This window comes from Falco peregrinus, chromosome W (assembly GCF_023634155.1).
Source record: "Falco peregrinus isolate bFalPer1 chromosome W, bFalPer1.pri, whole genome shotgun sequence".
NCBI classification, from domain to species: domain Eukaryota; kingdom Metazoa; phylum Chordata; class Aves; order Falconiformes; family Falconidae; genus Falco; species Falco peregrinus.
Window position 1 is genome coordinate 1,341,954 of NC_073743.1, and position 22,892 is coordinate 1,364,845.

Below are 22,892 nucleotides of genomic sequence, written 5' to 3' on the forward strand. Positions count from 1 at the left end.
AAATAGTTTTAATTCAGCACCAGTGAATCATAATCTTTGCATATTTTAGCATACCTTTAGATCTCCAAATATAGTTTATTATTAGTCTTAGGCTGACAAAGACTTAGTACAGTGTAATCCAATTAAAGAACCACAAATCGTACCAGGAAGCATGAGAGCCTCAGCAGTACAGCTGCTGTTGGATACACTTCAAAAGCTTTTTGGGTAAGCTAATATTTTATACCTTCTAGCATGGAGGTTTTGTCTATACCATTTCCATAAGTTAGCAGATTCTGATGAGACTGCCAGGCAAAAGATGATGGCTGCTGAGACAGCAATTTGTCTGTGATGATGGCTGTATAATAGCCCTTTAGCGCTTTCTGGCCACCTGTCCTGCCTACCTGGTGCTCTGGCTTTGACCTAACAGCGCTGCTTCCAGCATACATCAGGCCTTAGCATGAGCTGTGTTAGCCAAAAATCTAAGCAGGAGTTGAGTGAACAGTCACGCACAGTAAAGACAAAAGCTTTTATAGACTTCCAGGTTAGATTTTGCAGTGTACTACCTCAGAAGTACTTAAGGGTTGCCAGCACAGCATCATGCTTTAACCTTATATTGCACTGATTGTGAAATACACTACTCTGAGACATCTAAAGCATGTAAAGTATAAGGCTTGCTTTGTCCTGGAAGCTAAATATTAGTGCATGAATGAGGCATGAAGGCTTTATAAAAATGATCAAAATAAAATCCAGCTGAAAGGCTAAGAAGCGCTGCATGCAGGTAAATGCATTGCATTTCTTAGGGGGCTAAGTAGCAAGGTTAACATACAGCATTCATATGGACATGCAACTGTTTGTTCTAAATTTTGATTCCTCCTTATAAATTATTCATATGATTTGTAGCTTAGATAAGCTCTCCTAATCATAGAGAGACTGAATTGGGCCAAACAAAAAAATGCTGTGTGATATATTGTGTGAAATTCTCAACAAGCAGATTGTAACCAATTGTTAAACATTCAGAATGTTAATTTATAAGTTATTATTTGTGCTTTGTGTAAAGTACAAAGATGCAAAGAAATTTAAAGGAAGTAATGACTCTTTGTTAACTAATTTGAGCCAAATTTTAATTAAAGGTGATTTTATATGTTTCTGAGGTTGAAGTTTGCAGAACTGTAATTGTTATATTATTTGCCTTTCTAACAAATTTATGTATTGGTTGTATATTGCTGCTTACCATAACGTCCTGAACGTTGGCCAAGTGAGATAATTTTTTTTCTTACTCTATGTATTTTTGTAATAGAACACCTCATAGTGATTCCCTATAGTTATTGTTGAGAACTATATCTTCAGGGATGGAAATTTATGCTTATAATTTTAAATACAGTGGTATATTCTAGATATTTTGGAGTGTATACTTAGTTTTAGTTATTAGTTTAGTTATTCATTGCTATCTTTTTTTCTACTTCTATGTTGTCTTCAAAATAAAAGTTTTAATTCAGTGTCGCTTCAGTTGTTACTGTGTTACTGCTGTTTTGATATTGAACTGGTCCTTGTAGCAAGCACCATAACCACTTGACAGTGTTCTGCCCTGCACTGAACAAGCTGTCTGCTTTGTGCATAAAAGTCATGTTTATGTCGAGTGGCTGAAAGTATTCTTATTTGTCTTGCAGGCACAGGAGAGAGTGGCAAAAGCACATTTATCAAACAGATGAGAATCATTCATGGATCAGGTTATTCTGATGAAGACAAAAGGGGCTTTACAAAATTGGTGTACCAGAATATATTTACAGCAATGCAGGCCATGATCAGAGCCATGGATACCCTCAAAATCCCATACAAGTATGAACATAATAAGGTGAGATTTTTGTTTATTTCCATAGCTGAAACTTTTCCTCTTTTATCTTTAGGAAATGTACTGAAGGTCTCTAAAAAGTGTATATCACTTACAAATTATATTTTACTTAAAGTTTAGAAGAAAAGTGCTTCTTCCAGTCTTGCCTCTAGTTCTCTGCCCTTTGCACTGCTCTGACAACACAGGTGCTGTACTTAACAAGATGTCTGGGGGGGGGGTTGTCATAGCAAGAGGGTAAAGGGCAGGCTGGTGTGTGCCTGTGACTTTAGCTTTTTTCCTTTCCTCCCAGCCCTTGTTCTGGCCATAGCACAGTTAAGACATTTTTCTTGTTTGTACCAGTACTACTTCAGGTTTTCCGTTAATATTATGTGGGGAAAAAATAAAATTATTAGAAAAATAGGTGGGGATATCTGCTTCTGTGTGAGTATATTACGAAATAAAACTTTTGATACAAAGCCTTAAAATAAGCAAATTCTTTTGAAAGTGATGATATCATTGAAATTTAGAAAGAAAAAATACATTTAAAGCATTTTGTAAGGTATATCTTTGATTAGCCTGACCATTTTTTTCCATTCAGAAGTTGAAATCAAATGTATAAATGGTATAACTAATATTAAAAAGGAAATTTGCATGTGTATTTCAGCTTCATGTTTTTGTTGTACATAAAACACTGAATTTCCTAACAAGCTGACTTAAAAAGTTAGTTGATTGATTGTGAAGCGCACATTTTTTGTCAGAATTGGTACTGACTGTCACTTTGCTGTAGTATATGAAAGTCCCAATCATAAATCAGTAAATTATTTCCTTGTATTATACTAGAAAGTATATATTTGTTACAATTATTGTTCAAATTGAGGTTTTAATTTATATAGAATGTTTTTATATAGTTGAAGTAAATTAATGTTGCATAGCTGTATACATGTGGCCAGACCTTTCTAATTAGAGCTGTTCACTTTCTCTCTATAAAAGTAACTTGAGTGAAAGTGAACAACTCTTACGTACTCAACTACTTCACAAGCATTCTCATCAGTTCTAATAGGGCTACGTGCAGAGTAAAGTAAAATGTGCCAAGTTGTCAGGTTCTAGGTGCAATTCCTTTAAAAACTCTGGGATTTTTTAATACAGGGGAATTAAAAAAATGCAAACTTGTCTTCCCCCCCCTTTTTTTTTCTCTTCGTTGAAAGCAAACTCATTAGCCTTGCAAACTAAAAAACACACAGGAAGGCTACTTCCTATTAATTTGAATCTCATATCAGGAAATTCAGTCTGGAGAGAATATCTCAAAGTTTGAGTAACAGCATATTTTTAGCATGGTACTTGTTTTGCACAATAGCTTAGAAAACTACAACTCAAGCTGATGTTTATGTGTCTGAACCTAAAGAAAACAGTGATGTGACCCTTTTATCAAATTTAAAAAGTTCAACTAAGTAGGCAGTTGGGATCTTTGTACAGTGTAAAAAATTACATCTAGGCTGGATTATTTTAATATCATCAATGGAGGCATGTTTTAAGTTAAGGAAGTTAGTTCCTCCAGCATTGTGTTGGCTTCATAGTCACCGATATAATTAAAGAGGCAGAGTGTGAAATGCATTGTCCTCCATTATAATAATCTAGGCTCTTTGACAGATTTATTATCAGAATACTGAAAGTCAATTGAGAAATGTAAATATTAGTGTTTACATTGTAATGTCTCAGAACTGATGATAGGGCATTGTATCATACTTCTTTCCTCATACTTTTCATCACATTTTTTTCTCTTTTCAACTCCAGAATATCAGCTCTACTGAGGTTTAAGATAATGGGTGAGGGTTATCTCTTCTCTTAGGGATGTGACATAGGAAATGGTGGCTTATGGATTGGGTTTTAGATTACTTTTGAGTAACCGTTACTGTTTCTCCATTATTTTTTAACCAAAGTTGTGAAGTTTTTATATGCATCTTGAACTTTGGAGAAGCAGTTTATAAAATACAGAAAAGGCTTAGGTGGTTGTTTTGCTTTGTTCTGTTTTTTTGCAGAAATGGACTTGAGCAATTCTCAAAATTGCCTGTCTGCAACATTTTTGTGAATATACAATAGTAACTCACATGCAACTACTGACATTCAAGTCAAATTTTAAAAAATATAAGCTATAGATGTATATATTTTAAAATCTTTTAAAAAGCTGTCTTTTTAGAAATCTGACCTGTGTATCTATGTTCCTGTCAGTCCTTTCAAATATTGAATTAAGAAAACCTTTAACTTAAAAAATTAAACTTCTGACATTCCCAGTGTTGTCCATAGTGGCTTAGAAGCCATTGCTCCAGGTAATGTAGTCCCCCATTTCTTCTTTTCTGGCTTTTTTCATGTCTAATATTGCTGAAGGATGGCTTTTTATTTTTTCTCTCCTGTTGTTACAGAAGTTTTACTAAAAAAAACCTCTACTACTGTACTAAAGAACTACTACCACTTTTACCCCTTATTTTTCTCTTTCAATGAAATTTCCAGAACAGAATTGCCTCTTACAGACTGTCAGGAAGGTGTCACTTAGTAGTGGTTAGCAGGCAGGAAATCTTACGTGAATCCATGCCCATAATTTCATGTGAGATTTCTTAAATATTTATAACAAGATATCTAATGTAAATAAGATAGTAACAGAACAGGTTACAAGAAAATATAGAGACTGAAAACATAAAATCATGTGTTATTGTAGACCAAGAAGTTTGCTGTAAGTTTCAGAGTGGCTCTATTGGTGAAGTTGTTTCTTTATTTAAGCCTATTTCCTATTAGGGTATGTTTAAAAATTAAAATAAGCAGGTATGGGGAAATGCTTTTAAAGTCCAAAAACTTACTGACCTTATTTTCAAGGCCAACTTTACTTTGCTGATAGCTTCTTCCTCTCTCGTAAGTCAGATGAATCTACTGTAACAAACACAGACAAAAGTAAGACATCAGGATCAGGTATGGAGTCAAATTACATACATTCTCATCTCAAGTAAACAATTTGGAGTCTTAAATGTTTTGAATCTCTTCAGTGAACTTTCACGTTGAACAAACGTAGGTTGGAGAAAAGGACCTCCCTCATATACCCCACCTGATATGCCAGAGTATGAAGGACTGAATCCAAAGCAGCAGCGTGCAAGCTGTGTGTGAGGTTCATTGACTCTCAGATGATGCAGAATGTGTGGGATTTCTGGCCTTTTTAAAAAAGAATTATATTCTTTGGATGTTGAAATGAAATGCTTCTAATGAATAGCTTATTGGTCTGGAATGCATATAATTAAGTGGCCCTTCAAGCAGATGGAGAAAACTGAACTGTGCCATCTGTGCAAACAGTATTCTTCAGTGTCTCAAACCTGAAGCATAGAGTTTAAAAGCAGGTTGCAGGGAAAAGGGAGTTATACTAGTCATGTTAGTTAGTATTCAACATATTCTAATACTCTCAGATATCTTCCTCCAGGCACACAAAAATAAAGAAAAAATTACCCAGTAAATAGAACTTTTGCAGACAGTTAAATGCTTCTAATACTGTGAAGTTCCTGATGCAATTTTTTTTTTGGCAAGAAGACTACCTAAGAGCCAGCCAACATCGAAGAGAGTGTAGTAAGATTTCAGGTATCATAATCAATTAACATCTATTTAGATAAAGAAATTAAAGATTACTTTTTTTTTTCTGGAGCCTTGTTTGACATGAGGTAAAAATGGCTCCCCAATAGCTTTACATTTCCTCCCATGAGGATGTTTGTCATGTGAAAGGCGGGGGGGGGGGGAGGAGATTCCATCAGCCCCGGGTGTTTGTTCTGTCTATCAGCGCCCCAGGAAAGCTGAGACCCTTGTGCCCAACCAGTCTGTCAGCGTCCCATTATAGGGACCCTTCACTGAACAGACCCACTGGATCGGAGGGCGATTTGACTGACTTGTTCAGGGAAACACTCCAACAGCATAAGGGGGACCCCTCAGTGGGTTTTCCCACGTTATTCAAATATGTTATCCACTGCCAGCGACTACTAGCACCCACAAAGGACTAACAGTTTACAGAATAACACCCTTTATTAATATAAAATCGTGACAAGTTAAGATTCATGATTGCCAGTGATAGAGACTGCCTGCAAAAACAAGCTTGAAATGATATACAACCAAACTATAATCACTAACAACAGCTAGAATGAGTTAGTTATTTAGCACACATAAGTCAAAGTTCTTACCCAATAGGCGTCCCTATGGGGAAGAAGACAGGCTCAGCCCATTGACTGATCCCAGAAATTACAATGGACTCTTCCCTAACTTCTCCCCTCATCTGTCCGCTTTTTATACTTCATAATACATTGCATATTCATTCATCATACACAGGACTGGTTACAAGCCTCTCGCTTCTAATGCAAATTAGTACGCATCCTCAGATAGCACTACTGAAGTTCTCTGCTAGCTACGCATGCTCCTCAAGCGGGGTTTTGCCCTCTTTCGAGGGGGGCTATTTGAGTTGGAGGTTGTGATCTCCTACTACCACTATTACCTTTGTCCTGTTTTCAACTAATTTTCTGTTGATGTCAGTGGACTGCAACACCTTATCATCCTGTTTCCTCTCATAGCCAGAACTTTCCTCACTTGAAGGCTTCTCTCTGCGTAACTTAGATAACGGTGTTCTTTTCACTGTCTGTTCTGTGTTTCTCATGCTCCCCAAGGCTGACTCCCTTGATTAGAAGTCCCTTCATTCATAACTACTTCAGAGAGTGGGTCAGATTGACCTAGCTTTGTGAACACTGAATCAGAGTTGGGTAATCTGGGAGTTTAGACAACAATTCCCCCTGCCCTGGACTTATTTCAGTCCAGGACCAGTCCATTTCCATCACATTTGGGTGGAGCTTGAGTGACTCCAGTCATACATATTGTTGTTACTAACTGGTGTTGTGTGCCCAGTGAGGTGTAGTAGTACCCTGGAGGCGGGTAACTTTAAGATGGAGGTGTGCATTAGTATTACAATGAGATTATTTCAGCTGAGGAGAGTCATTTCACCACAATGGTTGGCTCAGCCACAGACATCTCATGGATTCTTCATGTGACAACTGGTATGCAGTTTATCAGCTGTGTGGTGCCATGAGTTCCCATTCCTGCAGGGAGCACAACAGAGCATGGCCGCAGTGTCTCCACTCTGCTCCACCCTCTGTCACTCCTATCAGCATGTGCTGAGCTGGCAGGGTGTGTTGCTTAGGGAACTGTGGTGATGTAGATTCCGTGCATGCCAACCATCCTGAAAGCGATAACTGTATTTTACCCTTTAAAAAGCTTTCTGTAATACTACGCTTCTATTAGGTTCCAGTTTTCTCTAATTCCCCCTCAAAGTAATTTTCCACTATGTTCATCAAAGAGCTTTAGGGGCTTCAATAAAGCCATGAACAATTTCTTCCTCAGTGCTTCATAAAGAATGAACTTCCACAAGGACTTCCATAATCCTAAATAGGTCTCAGTCTCTCCCCAACTGCTTTTCTCTTTTTTTTTTAACTGTCTCCCTCTGTCAGTCATTTACTCCTGTTTTGCCTAACTGGCCCCTCTCTAGTCTTTTTACATTTGATCTTTTAAACTTTTTACCTTATGAAGTTTTTATGTATTTACCTGTTACCTTACCATATTGTCCTATTTTCTACCGTTTTCATTTTCCATTATATTTGAAGCAAACCTTTTCTTAAAAATCTTTTTATCAGTGTAGTAACTTATATCCTGGCCACCTCCTACCATGTTGCTTACTTCCCTCATTTGTTTACCTTTTGGTTAGAGCAGAGATTTCTTGCATTTGTCCATATTGCTCCAGTAAATTTGTAAATTACTTCTTTCCATCTCTTATTATCTGCTTTACTATTTCATATTTTATCCCAAGAGAAGTGACTTTTAGATTTATTTTTTTCCAAGTGTAGGAAAAATGATTGTGTATCATAGGTAAAGTTAGGTTAGCAAGGTCACTCAGCTGAGAATATCTTTCTTAAAACTAAACATAGAAATATACAAGCAAACATTTTTCACCTTCCCAGTAAAATTATAGGTAATTTCACCTATATGAAATGAGGAGACGATCTAAGCCTTCAGTTCTGCAAACTTACTTGAATGTTCACATTTTAGAACAGCTGCAAGCCCCCAAAATTCAATTAATTAATCACATTTAAGTTCATGCATGTGCTAACATTTAATTTTGAAAAGAGCAGGACTTTGATTATGGAATATATATGCCAAATATAGGATACTGTAAACATAAATTTGAAAACTCAATGTTAGCTACTCATTTAGCAGTGCATTAAAATTTCTTCATTCCTTCTTTTATATTTCATTTTAAGAGAAGCACTTTTTTTAAAAAAAGCATAATTTTTTAAGTGATTAACTACCCTTTACTAATGGGGAGTGATAAGTCATATCCAAAAGCATATGAGTGGGGTGTGATGTCCATGTTTTACCTTTCCAATTCCACCATTTTACTGCTAGTAGAGAATGGGCGGTGAAAATGCTTGCTTACATATTCTTCTAGATTTTGCAATTGTTCCTGCAGGGGTTAAAGGACAATAACTATAGGAAGATGTTTCTAGCTTTTTTTTTTTTGTCATTGTTACTTCTTTTTTATAAGTATTCTTTCTCTTTTACTTCAGATATGTTTGTCACATTATTTTTCTTATTGTGTTATTTTTCTTATTGTGTATCTGAAAAGAAACATTCATGTGAGCATGCATTTTGACAAAAACGTGAAATACTCTCAGGGCAACTTTTCTATGTAATAGAGATCTGGAGTTTATTTTAAGGTAATGAGTAAGATGTCAGAGTATTGGAACAATTCTTACTTTTTCCTTTATTAACAGTAGTTATATAACTACATGAGTATTTATATTATATATAATATTTAATATGCAAATAAAAATTAATTTTTTCTTAGACTAAAATATTTAACTTTCTAATTAGTTCATTCATTTGTACAGGTTATGTGTTTAGATAATTCAGCATTTAATTCTGAATAAATTTCAGATTGAAATATTTTTTTAAAATTCCTCTGAAACTTTAAAAAAATGTTTCCTTCCCCCAGTAAACATTTTTTTTGGAAACTGACTGATCCAGTTATGTTCCATTTATGTTATGTGAAATTGCTAAATACTCTTCAGTCTAATGCCTTCATTGTTCGTTTCTACTATCTCAAAAGTTTTGCTTGAAGATTTACTGCCATGAATTAAGAAACCATCAGCTAAAATGGGCCATTTTTTCTGAAGATTTTGTCAGTCTCTCTTTTTCAGTTTGCACTTCCTATGCGGTAAAAGTTGTAATGTCTGAAATGCAAGAAAGTTTCCTTCTAATATACAGTTCAGCTTTGGTGTAGAAAATTGGCTAATTGTTAAGCAAATGACTTGTGAGGTTTTTAAAAAGTTAAAATTAACCAACTTATTTAATTGTGTTTTATATCCTGATTTAAAGAACGAAGTCAAAATTTCGTAGTGACTAAGTATCCTTTATTGGCAGCGCTGGATGTACGGGGGATCCTTTCACCAAATGTGCATGTCTAAAGTAACTAATCATTTTATATTTATACAATGAAATAATGAATATTCAATTAACGTCTACACATATTCATTACCTAATCCTGCCTATTCTCGCTTCGTATGTTAATTAGCTTATCAGTCCTTCACGCTTGCGCAAAATCCTTCAAGAATTGTGGGCAGGGGTCTCTGAGACGTGGGCAGTGGTGTCTGGGAGGAAGGCCGTAGGCCTTCCTCATGGTGTACTTTTCACCTCTTGCCTGATACGTGATAGTCTTGCACACCTGCAGTGCTCTTATTAGTCTGAAGTAATTTATGTCCTTGTTGACCATTGGCTTTTCCGCTTGCTCCTTCTATTCTTATCTGTCTTTTCCTGTTAGAGTGTTTTACTAACGTTTTAACCTAGAAGGTCGACAGATGGGAGGATGTTCAACCATGGATAACAGAGTGGTCACAGAAGGTTGATGATTAATACGTGGCGGTCCAGGATGTCTTACAGTGGTTAACAAACGTTATAATGGTTATATTCTTTAATCCTATTCTAAAGTAAGTTCACCCAACATCAATCCATATTATCATTATTATTGTATTTATAGTGGGATGTATTGCTTGATAGAGGTATTCACATAATTACTTTGTCTACTTTTTTTTTATTGCATTTTTTTTCTCTGTGATTAATGTAGATCTAAAGTCTAAACATTAGAGTTGATTACATATTCACACTATACGATTCTGATCATATGCCTACCTGTTTTCAGAATATGGACCCATGTACCTCTATTCTTACAGTAAAGTGAATAAAAAGTCTAACTGTAAGTGACTACATAAAGGTGAGGCATGAGAGAAAGGTCCAGTGTTTTATTTCTGGAAAGGGAGGTTGGCAAAGAAAAATCTTTAAGTATGACATTATTGGTGGGGTTTTTTCATTTCCTTTTGACAATGTGCTTTTCCAGAATCAAAGCACAAAACCTCTGTTGCATGCCTCAGTTTTGGCAAAAAAAGTATTAACATTTTGACTGGCTTCTGTAGATTATTTGATATTATGGTGGACCTAAGCTATTGGATAGGTAGAAAATTATATGTTATGAGCAAGTGACTTCTGTGAACAGTCTTGAGTTTGACAAAACAGAATTTGGTTTTGGATTGGAAGGGTAACAGAGTTGCTTTGAATCCCTTCTTACACTTCTCTAATTCTCATGTGGCTCTCGGTTTCTCAGCTCTTGGTCTGTATTGTGCATCAGAGTTCATGAAATGCATGCCTTGGCTGGGGCAAGTAATACTATGAAAAAGCTGTTAAGATTAAGAGTTTTTTCATGCTAATTCAGTTTGTTTCAGGTTGATGACTTTCCATTTTTCTTCATGTGACCAATAGGGCAGTTAAAATTTGGCTTGTTTTTTTAGTTAACCTTGTTAGATAATTTGTATACAGTGTAACAATAGATTGCATGTACATGTTTTACAAATTTGGAGTTTTTCTTGAAAATTTTCAAAAAGTAAATTATGTGCCAAGTAGTTTGTTTGAAGATGTCCCTCTATTTTTAGATTTTTTTTCTTTAATAAGCTATGAGCCTTGTTTTGAGAGCATATGCTCTCAGTATGTATTGTTGGCTATGCAAGCAGATAAATGAGCGCTCTTGGAGTGTGCAGATGTTCTTTGCGTGTTGCCTCCAGTCCTTATCCAGCTATTTTTTTTGACCAGAGAACCAAGTGCTGCCAGTTGTACAGGTTGTGCAAAAAAGTAACTGTCACTGGAACATAAAAAAAAACTTGGGCACACTTGCTTCCATTCTGGACTCTGGTACAGCCATATACTGGGTGGAGGGAGAATGGGAACGTGCCATGGAGTAAGAGGTATTAACACACCAGTTGTGTAACCCTGGTGAATCCCATAGCAGTCTTTGTGGTGCCAATTGCACCACTTCATGGCTATTTTGATGGTTTTATTTCTGTTTATCCAAAAAAGAAAACCAGCGATATCAAAATTATTGACATTGGATTTTGTTTGGTCATATTTTTCATACCTAGTCTATATCTATTTGTAATCTACAGAGGTTTTGCTGTGCATGTTTAGAAGAAAAGCACCATCTCGACCTTGGAAAGTCTGATTGCAAACTTGTTTTTTCTAATTGTACCATTTATAGGGCCACACTAGTTTAGAACTAAATTGTAATACATTTTTTGTGTGCACATTTCTATTAGTGCATTTATTCAATTATGATTACTTTTGAGGTAGTCTAATAGTTTATTCTTTACTGCTGGTTCTCCTCAACTAGGTGCTTGACATTGGAGAAATGTGGTAGCACCAATTATTCAAAGCTCCTTCAAGCATTATTTAAAACAGGAATCTGCTGAGTACAAAACGGACATAGCTTTTACACCTGCAGGGTTCACTCAGACTACACTAGCAACTTGTAGTTGGTAGAGAAACAGGATTTCTGCCTCATTTAAGCATTTTAACAGGTGTTCTGACATAACATAACTTTTCTGCAGTGTATTCCAGTGTTTCTTTTGAACTGGGTATAGATGCAAAAGTAGTATCAGTTATCGATCCACTTTCTCAGAAACTGAAAAGATGTGAATCATTTGGTTTATAAGAGTTTTCTTTACTGTTATGATTTTTATTAAGAGTAGGAATCATGATGATATTCCATTAAAAAAAACCAACACCCTCCATTTCTGCATCTAAGGCATAATGTCATATGTTGATATATCATTTGGTAATAAAACTAAGGCCAGGATAATTAATTGTATCAGCCTCTGAAAGCTAAACTTGCTTCTTAAAGGCGCATGTCATAACCACATAGGAAGATTCTTGTGTAATTTTAAGCTCTTGAAAGGTGAGGGTTTTTTTACTTAACTCACAAAAACATGTAATCAGATAAAATTGTGTGTTTTCTGAGATTAAATATTTTTATTTTTAAGAAACATTTTATAGACTTTTTCTTGTTCTCATTGATGACCCTATGCATTTTTTTAAAGCTTATTTCATTCAAAATCTGCATTGAAAAGGAACTTCTGAAAGCTGAAATATTTTGTAGTAAGGCTTTTCAATGACTTTTTTCCTCATAAAACCAGAACTTTCTGGGTTTCCTTTGGTTCTTTTTCTGCCTTTTGTCTATTTTTTTCTGTCAGCCTGGAACTTTTTATTTCTGCCTTGGCCTTTGAAAATTTAAAACTTAAAAAATAAAGCTACTCAAAACAGCGCAAAAATTTACTGGATATTTGTGGTGGGTTGACCCTGGCTGGATGTCAGGTGCCCACCAAAGCAACTCTGTCACTCCCCCTCCTCAACTGGATAGCGGAGAGAAAATGAAGGGCTTGTGGGTCAAGATAAAGACAGGGAGACCACTCAGCAATTAGTCACGATCAAAACAGACTTGATTTGGGGAAATTAATTTATTTCCAGTCAAATCAGAGTTAAACCCAAAACTTAAAAACACCTTCCCCCCACCCCTCCCTTCTTCCAGGGCTCAACTTTACTCCTGATTTTCTCTACCTCCCTCCCCGAGTGCACAGGGGGACAAGGAATGGGTGTTACGGTCAGTTCATAGTCAGTTCATCGCATGTCTCCGCTGCTCCTTCCTCCTCACACTCTTCCCCATTCCAGAGTGGGGCTCCTCCCACGGGAGGCAGTCCTCCACGAACTTCTCCAACATGAGTTCTTCCCACAGGCTGCAGTTCTTCAGGAACTGCTCCAGCATGGGTCCCCCACAGGATCACAAGTCCTGCCAGTAAACTGTTTCAGCTTGGGCTCTTCTCTCTCTGCAAGTCCACAGGTTGTGCCAGGAGCCTGCTCCAGTGTGGGCTTCCCACAGGGTCACAGCCTCCTTTGGGTGCATCCACCTGCTCTGGCATCCCGTCCTCCACAGGCTGCAGGTGGATATCTGCTCCACCATTAACCTCTATGGGCTGCAGGTGGACAGCTTCCCTCACCATAGTCTTCTCTATGGGCTGCAGGGGAATCTCTGCTCCAGGGCCTGGAGCACCTCCTCTCTATCTTTCTTTACTGACCTTAGTGTCTGCAGAGTTATTGCTCTCACTTATTCTCATTCCTCTCTTCCAGCTGCTGTTGTGCAGCAGGTTTTTCCCCCCCTTCTTTAATATGTTATCACAGAGGCACTACCACCATCACTGATTGGGTCAGCTTTGATCAGTGGTGGGTCCATCTTGGAGCTGGCTGGCAGTGGCTCAGTTTGACATGGGGGAAGCTTCTAGCAGCTTTTCACAGAAGCCATCCCTGTAGCCCCCCTGCTACCAAAACCTTGCCACACAAACCCAATACAATTTTATAAATTCTCTTGCAGTCAGTCTGCAAACTAATATTAAAAGAACATAGGGAAGTATGAAATTTGACATTTTTCGAAAGTAGTTTGTGGAACGTTTAATTTAGATGTGCAGTAACAATTTGGGGAAGAAAATTACTTCAACATTTATTCTTTTTTAAAAATATTTTTTTCAGCTACCTGCCATTTCATAACTAGCTTGTGTTTTTTTAAACCCTTTTCTGTAGTGAAAACGTTAACTGGTTCTGTGGTAATGCAGGTGCCAATGGTATGGGACTGAGATATCACTAAAAGATATGAAGAACATTTGACTAGTACATGTAGTAAAAGTATGTACTGTGGCAGACAGTATAAAATGGATTTTTCTACAATAAAATTGGAGCTACTTCTCTGTTTCAAATTTGGTCATGGGGAAAGGTGTTTAAGGATATGCATGAGGAAATTTGAGGAATACATGAATGGACAGATCTTTTCAGGGGTTGCAAAGGAGTGTCTTACACAATGGGATCTCTGCAATGGAGAACAAAGAGGGTTCAGGTAGTTTCTTAACTACCTTCAGGAAGTTTCAAAGAACCCTATCTGTCACTTTTTGGATGCTTGTCATCTTTTGTGGTCTTCCTGTAGAGCTTCCTGTGTACTGTTCTTGGATACCATATGAATCAGCAGTGTGTGTGATGTTTTACCCATCTGACAAATAAGAAAACTGCAACAATATTTTTAATATTCTTCATTGAGATTGGCTCTAAGAAAACTTTCTTAAATTGCACTGGAATGAATTTATGTGATCCAGTAGGTCTTTTTTAATTTCTGTTGTCTACTAGATAGGATAGACGGTAGAAAACAGCCTTTTATGAACACATCCCAAGCAGATGTTACAACCATTTGGGTGTACTGATACAGATACCAAGCCTTTTCAACATAAAATGTAATCAAATTGTGGTCGTTCCACATTCTAATGTGTTTTAATCATGTCCTACGTTACTTGGTTGAACTACACGAGAACTGGATTGTATGATTTCTTTCCCCTTGGGTAAGGAATGAAAATTAGATTTCTCATATTAAGCTATCCCAATGAGAGGAAATGTACATAAATATGCTTTGGAGGGGATCTGACAGTATAAAGGTAGTGATATAGTTGAGATGCAAGTTGAATTGTGGAACCTACCTTTAAGGTCCAGGTTAATGCCTGAAAAAGTGTATTCAGTACTGTTTCTCCAGTGTTCAGATGGTCTCATTAAGTCATTATTCCTTAAATTAAGTTTTTTCACTAAACACCCTTTTTTTGTCTGTTCTGGATTTGACAATTAGATCTCTTTGATCATGTTGGGGTTTTGTGTGTGTGTGATGGTTTGGAGGGGTGGGTGTGTTGGTGGGGTCTTTCACCTTGGGTATTTTCCATATCTGATCTGGTATAACTGTATTTTGCTGAAGAGGATAAGAGGAGGAAAATAAACAAGAACTGTTATACTGCTGCTTTTTTCCTGGTTCCCATATTCCTTTCAAGTACTTAGTCTTTTTGAAACTTGGTAAGTTTCTCAGGAAATTCTCTCCAGCAGATCACGAAATTAATCACATGGGGGTCATTCTTTGACATAACCTCATTTTGTCCAGCTATATGAAGCTAAGGTGGCTGTGAAGTACAGTCTTTCTGGTTTAGCAGTATTTTCAAACACTTATTCTGTGGAGAGAGAGTTATACTAGCTGCAGAGTTTTGGAGAATTGTAATATAATGTTTCTTAAAATAAGTATGCCAAGTGACTGTGGAACCAAACAGAAAACAGTGTCATAATTTTAGGCTTTACAGTTGATGGTATTGTACAAAATACAAAACATCCCTTCTATAAGCTATTTGTAAATAAGCAACGGTATCTTTTCTTTATGAAGAGCAAAAATGTAATGCATGCTTTTACCATGAATTAATTTTGTCTTGGAAAATGGAGTTTATAGATACTTTGATAGGCTGAATAAAATGTGCTTAACCCAAACCATACCACACCCAAAATTCAGACATCCGTATTTATCTCCATCTCCTAATTATGCAGATGAACATAATGAGTAACAAGAATAAGTCTTCTCTGTTATGATATGTTACTGGTGCCAGCACTGTTATAGTTTATAAATATAATTTATATATAGGATATACAAAATCAGTAACTGAGCAAAGCATTTTTTTCTGCACTGTATATAATTTTTTCCTCAGCATAACCAATTATAGAATAAGGGAAAGGTTTGAGCACTTTAAAATGTTTCTTCTGTTTTGATGGAATCTTGCCATTTTGAATGTTAGCCTGTGCTATATTTCATGCTTTTACAGCATCTTGCTATTCAGCAGCACAATGGTGTTAGAGACCAATGGGTAAGACTGAAATAATTATATAATAGACCGTTAAATGAAGAGTAGTACTGGAAAAGTGTTTGAAGCTGTTATCCAAAGACTATTTGAATGTAGACCTCTTCTCCCACTCCTCCTGAGTGTAATGCTGAACTGTGGCACTATCCACTGCCCCAGCCTCTGCATCCCTTGCCCTACTTACATTCTCACAGTGAGCAATCCCAGAATAACCCAACATTTGATTTACAGTGCAGAGTCATGAATGGAAAGCAGCAGTAGCATGCCCAGCACATGCATGAGGTAAAAAAATCCTCTTTGGAACTAGGTCGTTTTTGTGTAAATGATGTGTGGTGGACTGTAGGGTCCTTTATCTTTGATCCCTGTCTCTGTAAGCAACTTATGCTGACACAAGAAAGTAAATTTTGCCAGAAATGTTGAATATGCTTATTAAATTTGGGTAATTCAATCTCAATATCCTATAATGCCTTAATTTCTTTCACTTGCTTTAAATACTTAGTGCAACATATGCTAGCTATTGAAATGGATGTACTTATTGGCAGCTAAGAACCTAAATATAGATCTTGGATTGGATCCTACAGCATTTAAATTTGCATTAATATTTCCTTTGAAACTATAAAACTTTAAACAAATAAATTTGAATATTATAATAGTCTCTTTTATCCCTCTCTTTTCACCTCTGTGTAAAACAAGGTTGTTTGTTCTCTTTATAACTTTATTGTAGCAAAGTGTTAATCATACTAGTTTGGGGTTGCTGCAAAACCTGTATGATTGTAGAAGTGAATGCTGTAATCATGTATTTGTGGCTCAGTGCCTTGTGCCACTGTGCAGAAATACATGCTCTGCATATTACAGGAGCTGGCTGAATTCTCATAAATGAGTCCTAATTCTGGAAATTGCAGGAGTGTGCATAGTCAATTTGTAATAAATAAATGTTAATGCTTTCCCTTATCATTTTCCTTTTTTTCCTGTCTTACATTTCTCCCTCCTCTTTTTAACGCACTTCCTTTTTAACTTTCCACTATCACTTGTTTCAATTATATGAAAACAAATTTTGCAACTGAATAGAAATCAGATGTAACTGTTAGAAATAAAAAAACCTCCTTTTCATCATCTTCCAGCTCTTTTAGTTGAAAGCTGTTAAGCAGAAATAGTTTTGTGCCTGATAGGTGTACAATGTACGCACTGAGAAGTACAATGAACATACTGAGAACATTCCTCTTTTGTAATTGCACCATCTGCCTAACATGGGTAGAAAGAGATTGACTCAGCTAACCAGTATTTCCCTTTACCCCATTTGTGCTTTTGCTGTTGGTGCAAAATATGTATTGATAGTGCATGTGACTTCCATACAGATAGTACACTCACACAAATGTAATCTTTAGTGCATAGGTAGGTCTCTTCAGTTGGATGTACTGACAGGGTGGGGTCTATGGGGCAAGCACAGCAAGCTAATTCTTGCCAGGAAAACACTCAGCTCAATCACCCAATTTTTACATATTTAATTTGCGGTTACTTGGTTGGTGTTTTTTGTGGTTTGTTTTTAAGCCAACACCCCACTACCACCCTGGCCTAGCTGTCTGTGATTCAGCTGCTGTGTGAGTTCCATGCAGTTAATAAAAAAGTATAGTTTGCCCCAAAGTTCTTTTTCACATAGAATCACAGAAAGGTCAGGGTTGGAAGGGACCTCTGCAGATCATCTAGTTCAATCCCCCTGCTAAAGCAGGTTCGCCTAGAGCAGGTTGCACAGAGTTGCATCCAGGTGGGTTTTTAATGTCTCCAGAGAAGGAGACTCCACAACCTCTCTGGGCAGCCTGTTCCAGTGGTCTGTCACCCTCAAGGTAAAGAAGTTCTTCCTTGTATTCAGATGGAACTTCCTGTGTTGCAGTTTGTGCCCATTGCCCCTTGTCCTGTTGCTGGGCACCACTAAAAAGAGTGTGGCCCCATCCTCTTGACACTCACCCTGAAGATATTTGTAGACGTTGATAAGATCCCCTCTCAGTCTTCTCCAGGCTAAACAGGCCCATCTCTCTCAGCCTTGCCTCATAAGGGAGATGCTCCAGTCCCCTCATCATCTTGGTAGCCCTCTGCTAGGCCCTGTCCAGTAGTTCCCTGTCTCTCTTGAACTGGGGAGCCCAGAACTGGGCACAGAACTCCAGATGCTGCCTCACCAGGGCAGAGTAGAGGGGGAGGATAACCTCCTTTGTCCTACTGGCCACACTCCTCCTAATGTACCCCAGGATCCCATTGGCCTTCTTGGCCACGAGGGCACACTGCTGGCTCATGGTCAACTTGCCTGTCCACCAGAACTCCCAGGCCTTTCTCCACAGAGCTGCCTTCCAGCAGGTCAGCCCCAGCCTGTACTGGTGCAGGGGGTTGTTCCTCCCTAGGTGCAGGACCTTATATTTGCCTTTATTGAACTTCACTAGGTTCCTCTCTGCCCAACTCTCTAGTCTGTCCAGGTCTCACTGAATGGCAGCACAGCCTTCTGGTGTATTAGCTACTCCTCCCAGTTTTGTATCATCCGCAAACTTGCTGAGGGTACATCCTATCCCTTCATCCAGGTCATTGATTAATAAGTTGAACAAGACTGGACCCAGCACAAGCTAGCTACAGGCCTCCAGCTAGACTCTGCATTGCTGATAACCCTCTGAGCTCTGCCATTCAGGCAGTTCTCAATCCACCTCACTGTCCACTCCTCTAACCTGCACTTCCTGAGCTTACCTATGAGGATGTTATGGGAGACAGCGTCAAAAGCCTTGCTGAGGTCAAGGTAGACAACATCCACTGCTCTCCCCTCGTCTACCCAGCTAGTCATCCCATCATAGAAAGCTATCAGGTTGGTCAGGCATGATTTCCCCTTGGTGAATCCATGCTGACTATTCCTGATAACCTTCTTTTCCTCCCCATCCTTAGAGATGACCTCCAGGATGAGCTGTTCCATCACCTTTCCAGGGATGGAAGTGAGGCTGACTGGCCTGTAGTTTCCTGGGTCCTCCTTCTTGCCCTTTTTGAAGACTGAAGTGACATTGGCTTTCCTTCAGTCCTCAGGCACCTCTCCTGTCCTCCATGACCTTTCAAAGATGATGAAGAGTGGATAGGAGCCCCTTTGTCTCTGATTTTTATGAAGATTATCTGTTGTGGGTTATTCTTTGCAGTTAAGAAGTACTTAGCCACTCATCCTGGACTCCCAGTACCTGCATTTCAAATTAGAAGGGGATGGTTAAAGGCTTTCCTACAATTTACCTCAACAAAAGAATAAAGATGAAACGTAGTTGAAATTGTAACTAAAAATGTGAGGTCTCTTGCCATGTATTCACTCAGCAGGCAGAGTCCCTCTTGACATACATCCCTCCAAGCATGCTTCTAGTGGAAGCCTCAGGTAAAAACAAAAAAAATTTGAAGAAATCTTTAAGCTTTTTAGTATAAATTGAACTATATTTGGCCCATAATTTTTTTTTCTCCCCAAGGACATTCATGACTCAATGTTAATAGATGATGAGTCCATTGTCTGTCATCTTAGTCAAGTTGATGAGCACTTGTTCAAACTGATACCAGATTATTCACATAAGAATTCATGAACATGAATGCTTTCAATATTTGTGGTTAAAGGAATTTTGGAACAAACTGGATAAAACTATGACAATCCTAAATTATCTGTGTTAAAATAATTTTATGTTTTTGTTTGTAAATGTTTCACTATTGTAATAAAAAAAACCAACATCTCGGATGATATCAGTTAAAATCATAGAAAATGCCTTCAGCTCTGTGTGTTATATAAGAAAAGCAACAATGAAAATAAACATAGAACCTAATTCGGGTTCAAGTTTGTTGTTTTTTTTTTAAAAGCTACATTAATGTATATGATGTTACATATCAATATCTTTAGATATAGCATGCATAATTTGTAGTATTTAAGGAGTTATGAATAGATGTACTAGAAATAAGAAGGAAAAATAATTAGTTAATTATAAATTACGGCCTAAACAATCAGGACAATTTTTTAATTTCTTACTTTTTAACATGAACTAAAAAAAGGGGCGTTAAGAGATTGAAGGGTGTAATTAGAAGTCTTGTAGGATTTTGGGGACTTATACAATAATGAAACTTTGTATAGTTATATCCCTATGTAGTGTTGTTCCCCCCCCCAGTGGAGTAGAAATACACAGAGTAATTTATTCATCATAATTGCTGATTATTTGATTGTTGTTCAGTATGTGTGTGGGTAGTAAGGTTAATCTTATCCTCATACTGATTTTCAGGTAAATAGCAGAATCTATATACTTATAAAGCAAAATTGAAATTCATCTGTGATTCTCCATAGTGCCAAAAATAAAAGGAATACCATGAGAAAGCAAGAAGTAAAACATTTGCATGTGGCCTTTACTTTTATTCAAATAACATATTGCAAATTGATTCAAACTATGTATATAGGTCAAGGAAAATATATGGCTTACCAACACTTGCTCTAATATTTCCATTTTACTTTATTGTTAGTCTTGTGGTGTTTAATCATATGGAAGTATGCTTACTAGATGGCATGCACAGGAAGTAGTCTGAGGAAAAACTCCTTGAAAAACATAGTTGATACTATCCTTCCACTGTTTTGCTAAATTGTTTTACAAATAATCATCTAGTGCTCTGTCCCACTTAATAATGTCCTCTCTGGAGCCAGGAGCTCTGTCAGCATCTCTTGGTTTGCCAAAATTCCAAGCCTATGGGTATGCTGCTCTAAGAGGAAAGGAAGTTTCTTGTTTCCTGTACCTTGGCCTTACTGTGGTACAAAACATGAATAAGCACTCAGTAGTTTTAAAACATAGACATATTGAACCATGTTTCATTAATTTGCAATATATTCAGAATTGCCTTCAGATAACTCAGACTTAGTAGTTACATGAAACATATTAAATCATTAAAACCTCAGCGTATTCTGTACTTTTCTGGAAGGGTAGATGGGGAGGAGGTTGAGGTTTTGTTTGTTTTGGGTTTTTAAGATTAGTTTGTGTTTCGGGAGATTGGAGTAATCTCAAGAATGTGCTGGAAGCCCCTCATTTTTAAGGTTCAAATATACGAAGAGTTGGAAAACATGTTCTAGACAACAATCTTGAACATGTAGGTAGATATGTTTTTTATACTTCCTATTTTTTTTCCTTAAAGTTTAGTGATAAATCAAAGGTAAGTTCTTATAATAAGTATACTGGTTTAATACAATTATATATCACCATAGGCATGTATCAGTTACAGATGTTTTCACTGGGCACGCTTCTATTTTTCCATGTTACCAAGCTGCACACACCTTTTGGAAGCTGGAGTATTTACAGGTAATTTGGGGACTAACACAAACTGTTTAACAAATTCGGGCAGCAACTTGGAAGGATACAGTAGCAGAGGGTGCAAATAAAAAAGGAAATACTTGGAACAATGGAAAATACATGAAAAATAGAAAGGATTACTAGAGGAATAAAGGCTGCAAAAATAATAAGATTATGATTTGTGTTACAGCAGCATGTGATCCAGTATAGGACCCTAGTTTTATCTTAGCTAATTTAGTAAGACTTTTGTATTAAAAATGTTTCCTTTTATAAATAGATCTAAATGATGATTACACTCTGATCATCAATATTTGTCACAGATATTTATGTCACTTGTAGACTTCAATTGTTATTTATTCCTACTAGTATTCTCAAAAGGATAATAAAAAATAAAGGAAATATCAAATAAGGAATATAGTTCTCGCCTTTCCTTGAAGTTTTTTGTTTCAACATTTATATAGGGTCTCCTAGTTCTCCTGCAAGATCTTTTATGACCTAGCAAGCATTGCTCTTCTTTTTTTTGTTCATTTGTTGAAATCAGACATCTTCATATGTCTTCAGAGACTTCAAAGCAAGAACAGTTAGCCTGTACATAGTTTAGGAATCAGGGCATTTATCTTATGCTGTTAGAAGAAATCCTTCCACAGTAAAAGCTTTTATTGAGAGCATAATTCTGCACTTGCCTCCAGAATTGGTTGATTCCAAACTGTTCTACTAGGTTCCTCTGACTCATTTCATTTGCTGGGTTACCAAAGGACAAATAGGAATTGCTTCAGGCTTCCCCCCCACCTTGGATTTTATCTAACCCTTCTGCTCCTCTAAAAGGAATTTCATCCTAATGAGGAATTTATCCCTATTTTTATTGCTTTTTCCACTGATGTTTCAGAAAACTTAAATTTGGAAAAATGTGACATTTCAGACAATTTAATTTAGAATTTTAACACTGTTGCATTTTTTTAATGTTGTGTTTAACAGTTACTTAAACATAATATACTAAATAGTTTTATATTTGTGCTATATATTATGTTTAACACTGTAGGTTTATTGTCTGCCTTCAGTGGGATTAGCAAAAAATAACTAGAACGGTAGAAAAAATTCTTTCAACTTTCTTATTTGACTAGTTTGGAGATTTGCTTAAATTGTTACTGTACAGAAAGACTAAAATATTGTTTATTGAAGATAGCAACTGTGATAAGCACTAAAATGCATAGCAACTTTTTTTTCCAAATTCTCAAATTGTGGTACAATGCAACATACCCTAGAGGACTGATATTCTGTGGATCACAGAATTGTTTAGGTTGAAAGGTATCCATTGAGATCATCTAGTTCCCCTCCCTGCTCAAGCAGGGGCAGCTAAGAGCAGATGCCCAGGACTGAGTCCAGTTGGGTTTTTAATATCTCCACAGATGGAGACTCCACAACCTCTCTGGGCAACCTGTACCAGTCACCTTCACAGTAAGAAAATATTTTCTTGTGTTCACATGAATTTCTTGTGTTTTAATTTGTGACCATTGCCTATTGTTCTGTCAGTGGGCACTACTGAGAAGAGTCTGTCTCCCTCATTTGTCCCTTTAGGTTTTTATACATATTGATAAGACACCTTCCCCCTGATGTATGAAGCATTCTCTGATTTTTCACTTA

At 37.0% G+C, this 22,892-nt stretch overlaps 1 protein-coding gene across 1 annotated transcript in view; it reads left to right on the forward strand.

The window, feature by feature from the left end:
• The window catches only part of LOC129783094 (guanine nucleotide-binding protein G(q) subunit alpha-like), a 126,867-nt gene that overhangs the window by 32,941 nt on the left and 71,034 nt on the right, over positions 1-22,892 (forward strand). Inside the window, exon 2 of the mRNA XM_055792783.1 lies at positions 1,647-1,831. Coding sequence (XP_055648758.1) covers positions 1,647-1,831 — 185 coding nt within the window. The remainder of the gene's footprint in view (positions 1-1,646; positions 1,832-22,892) is intronic.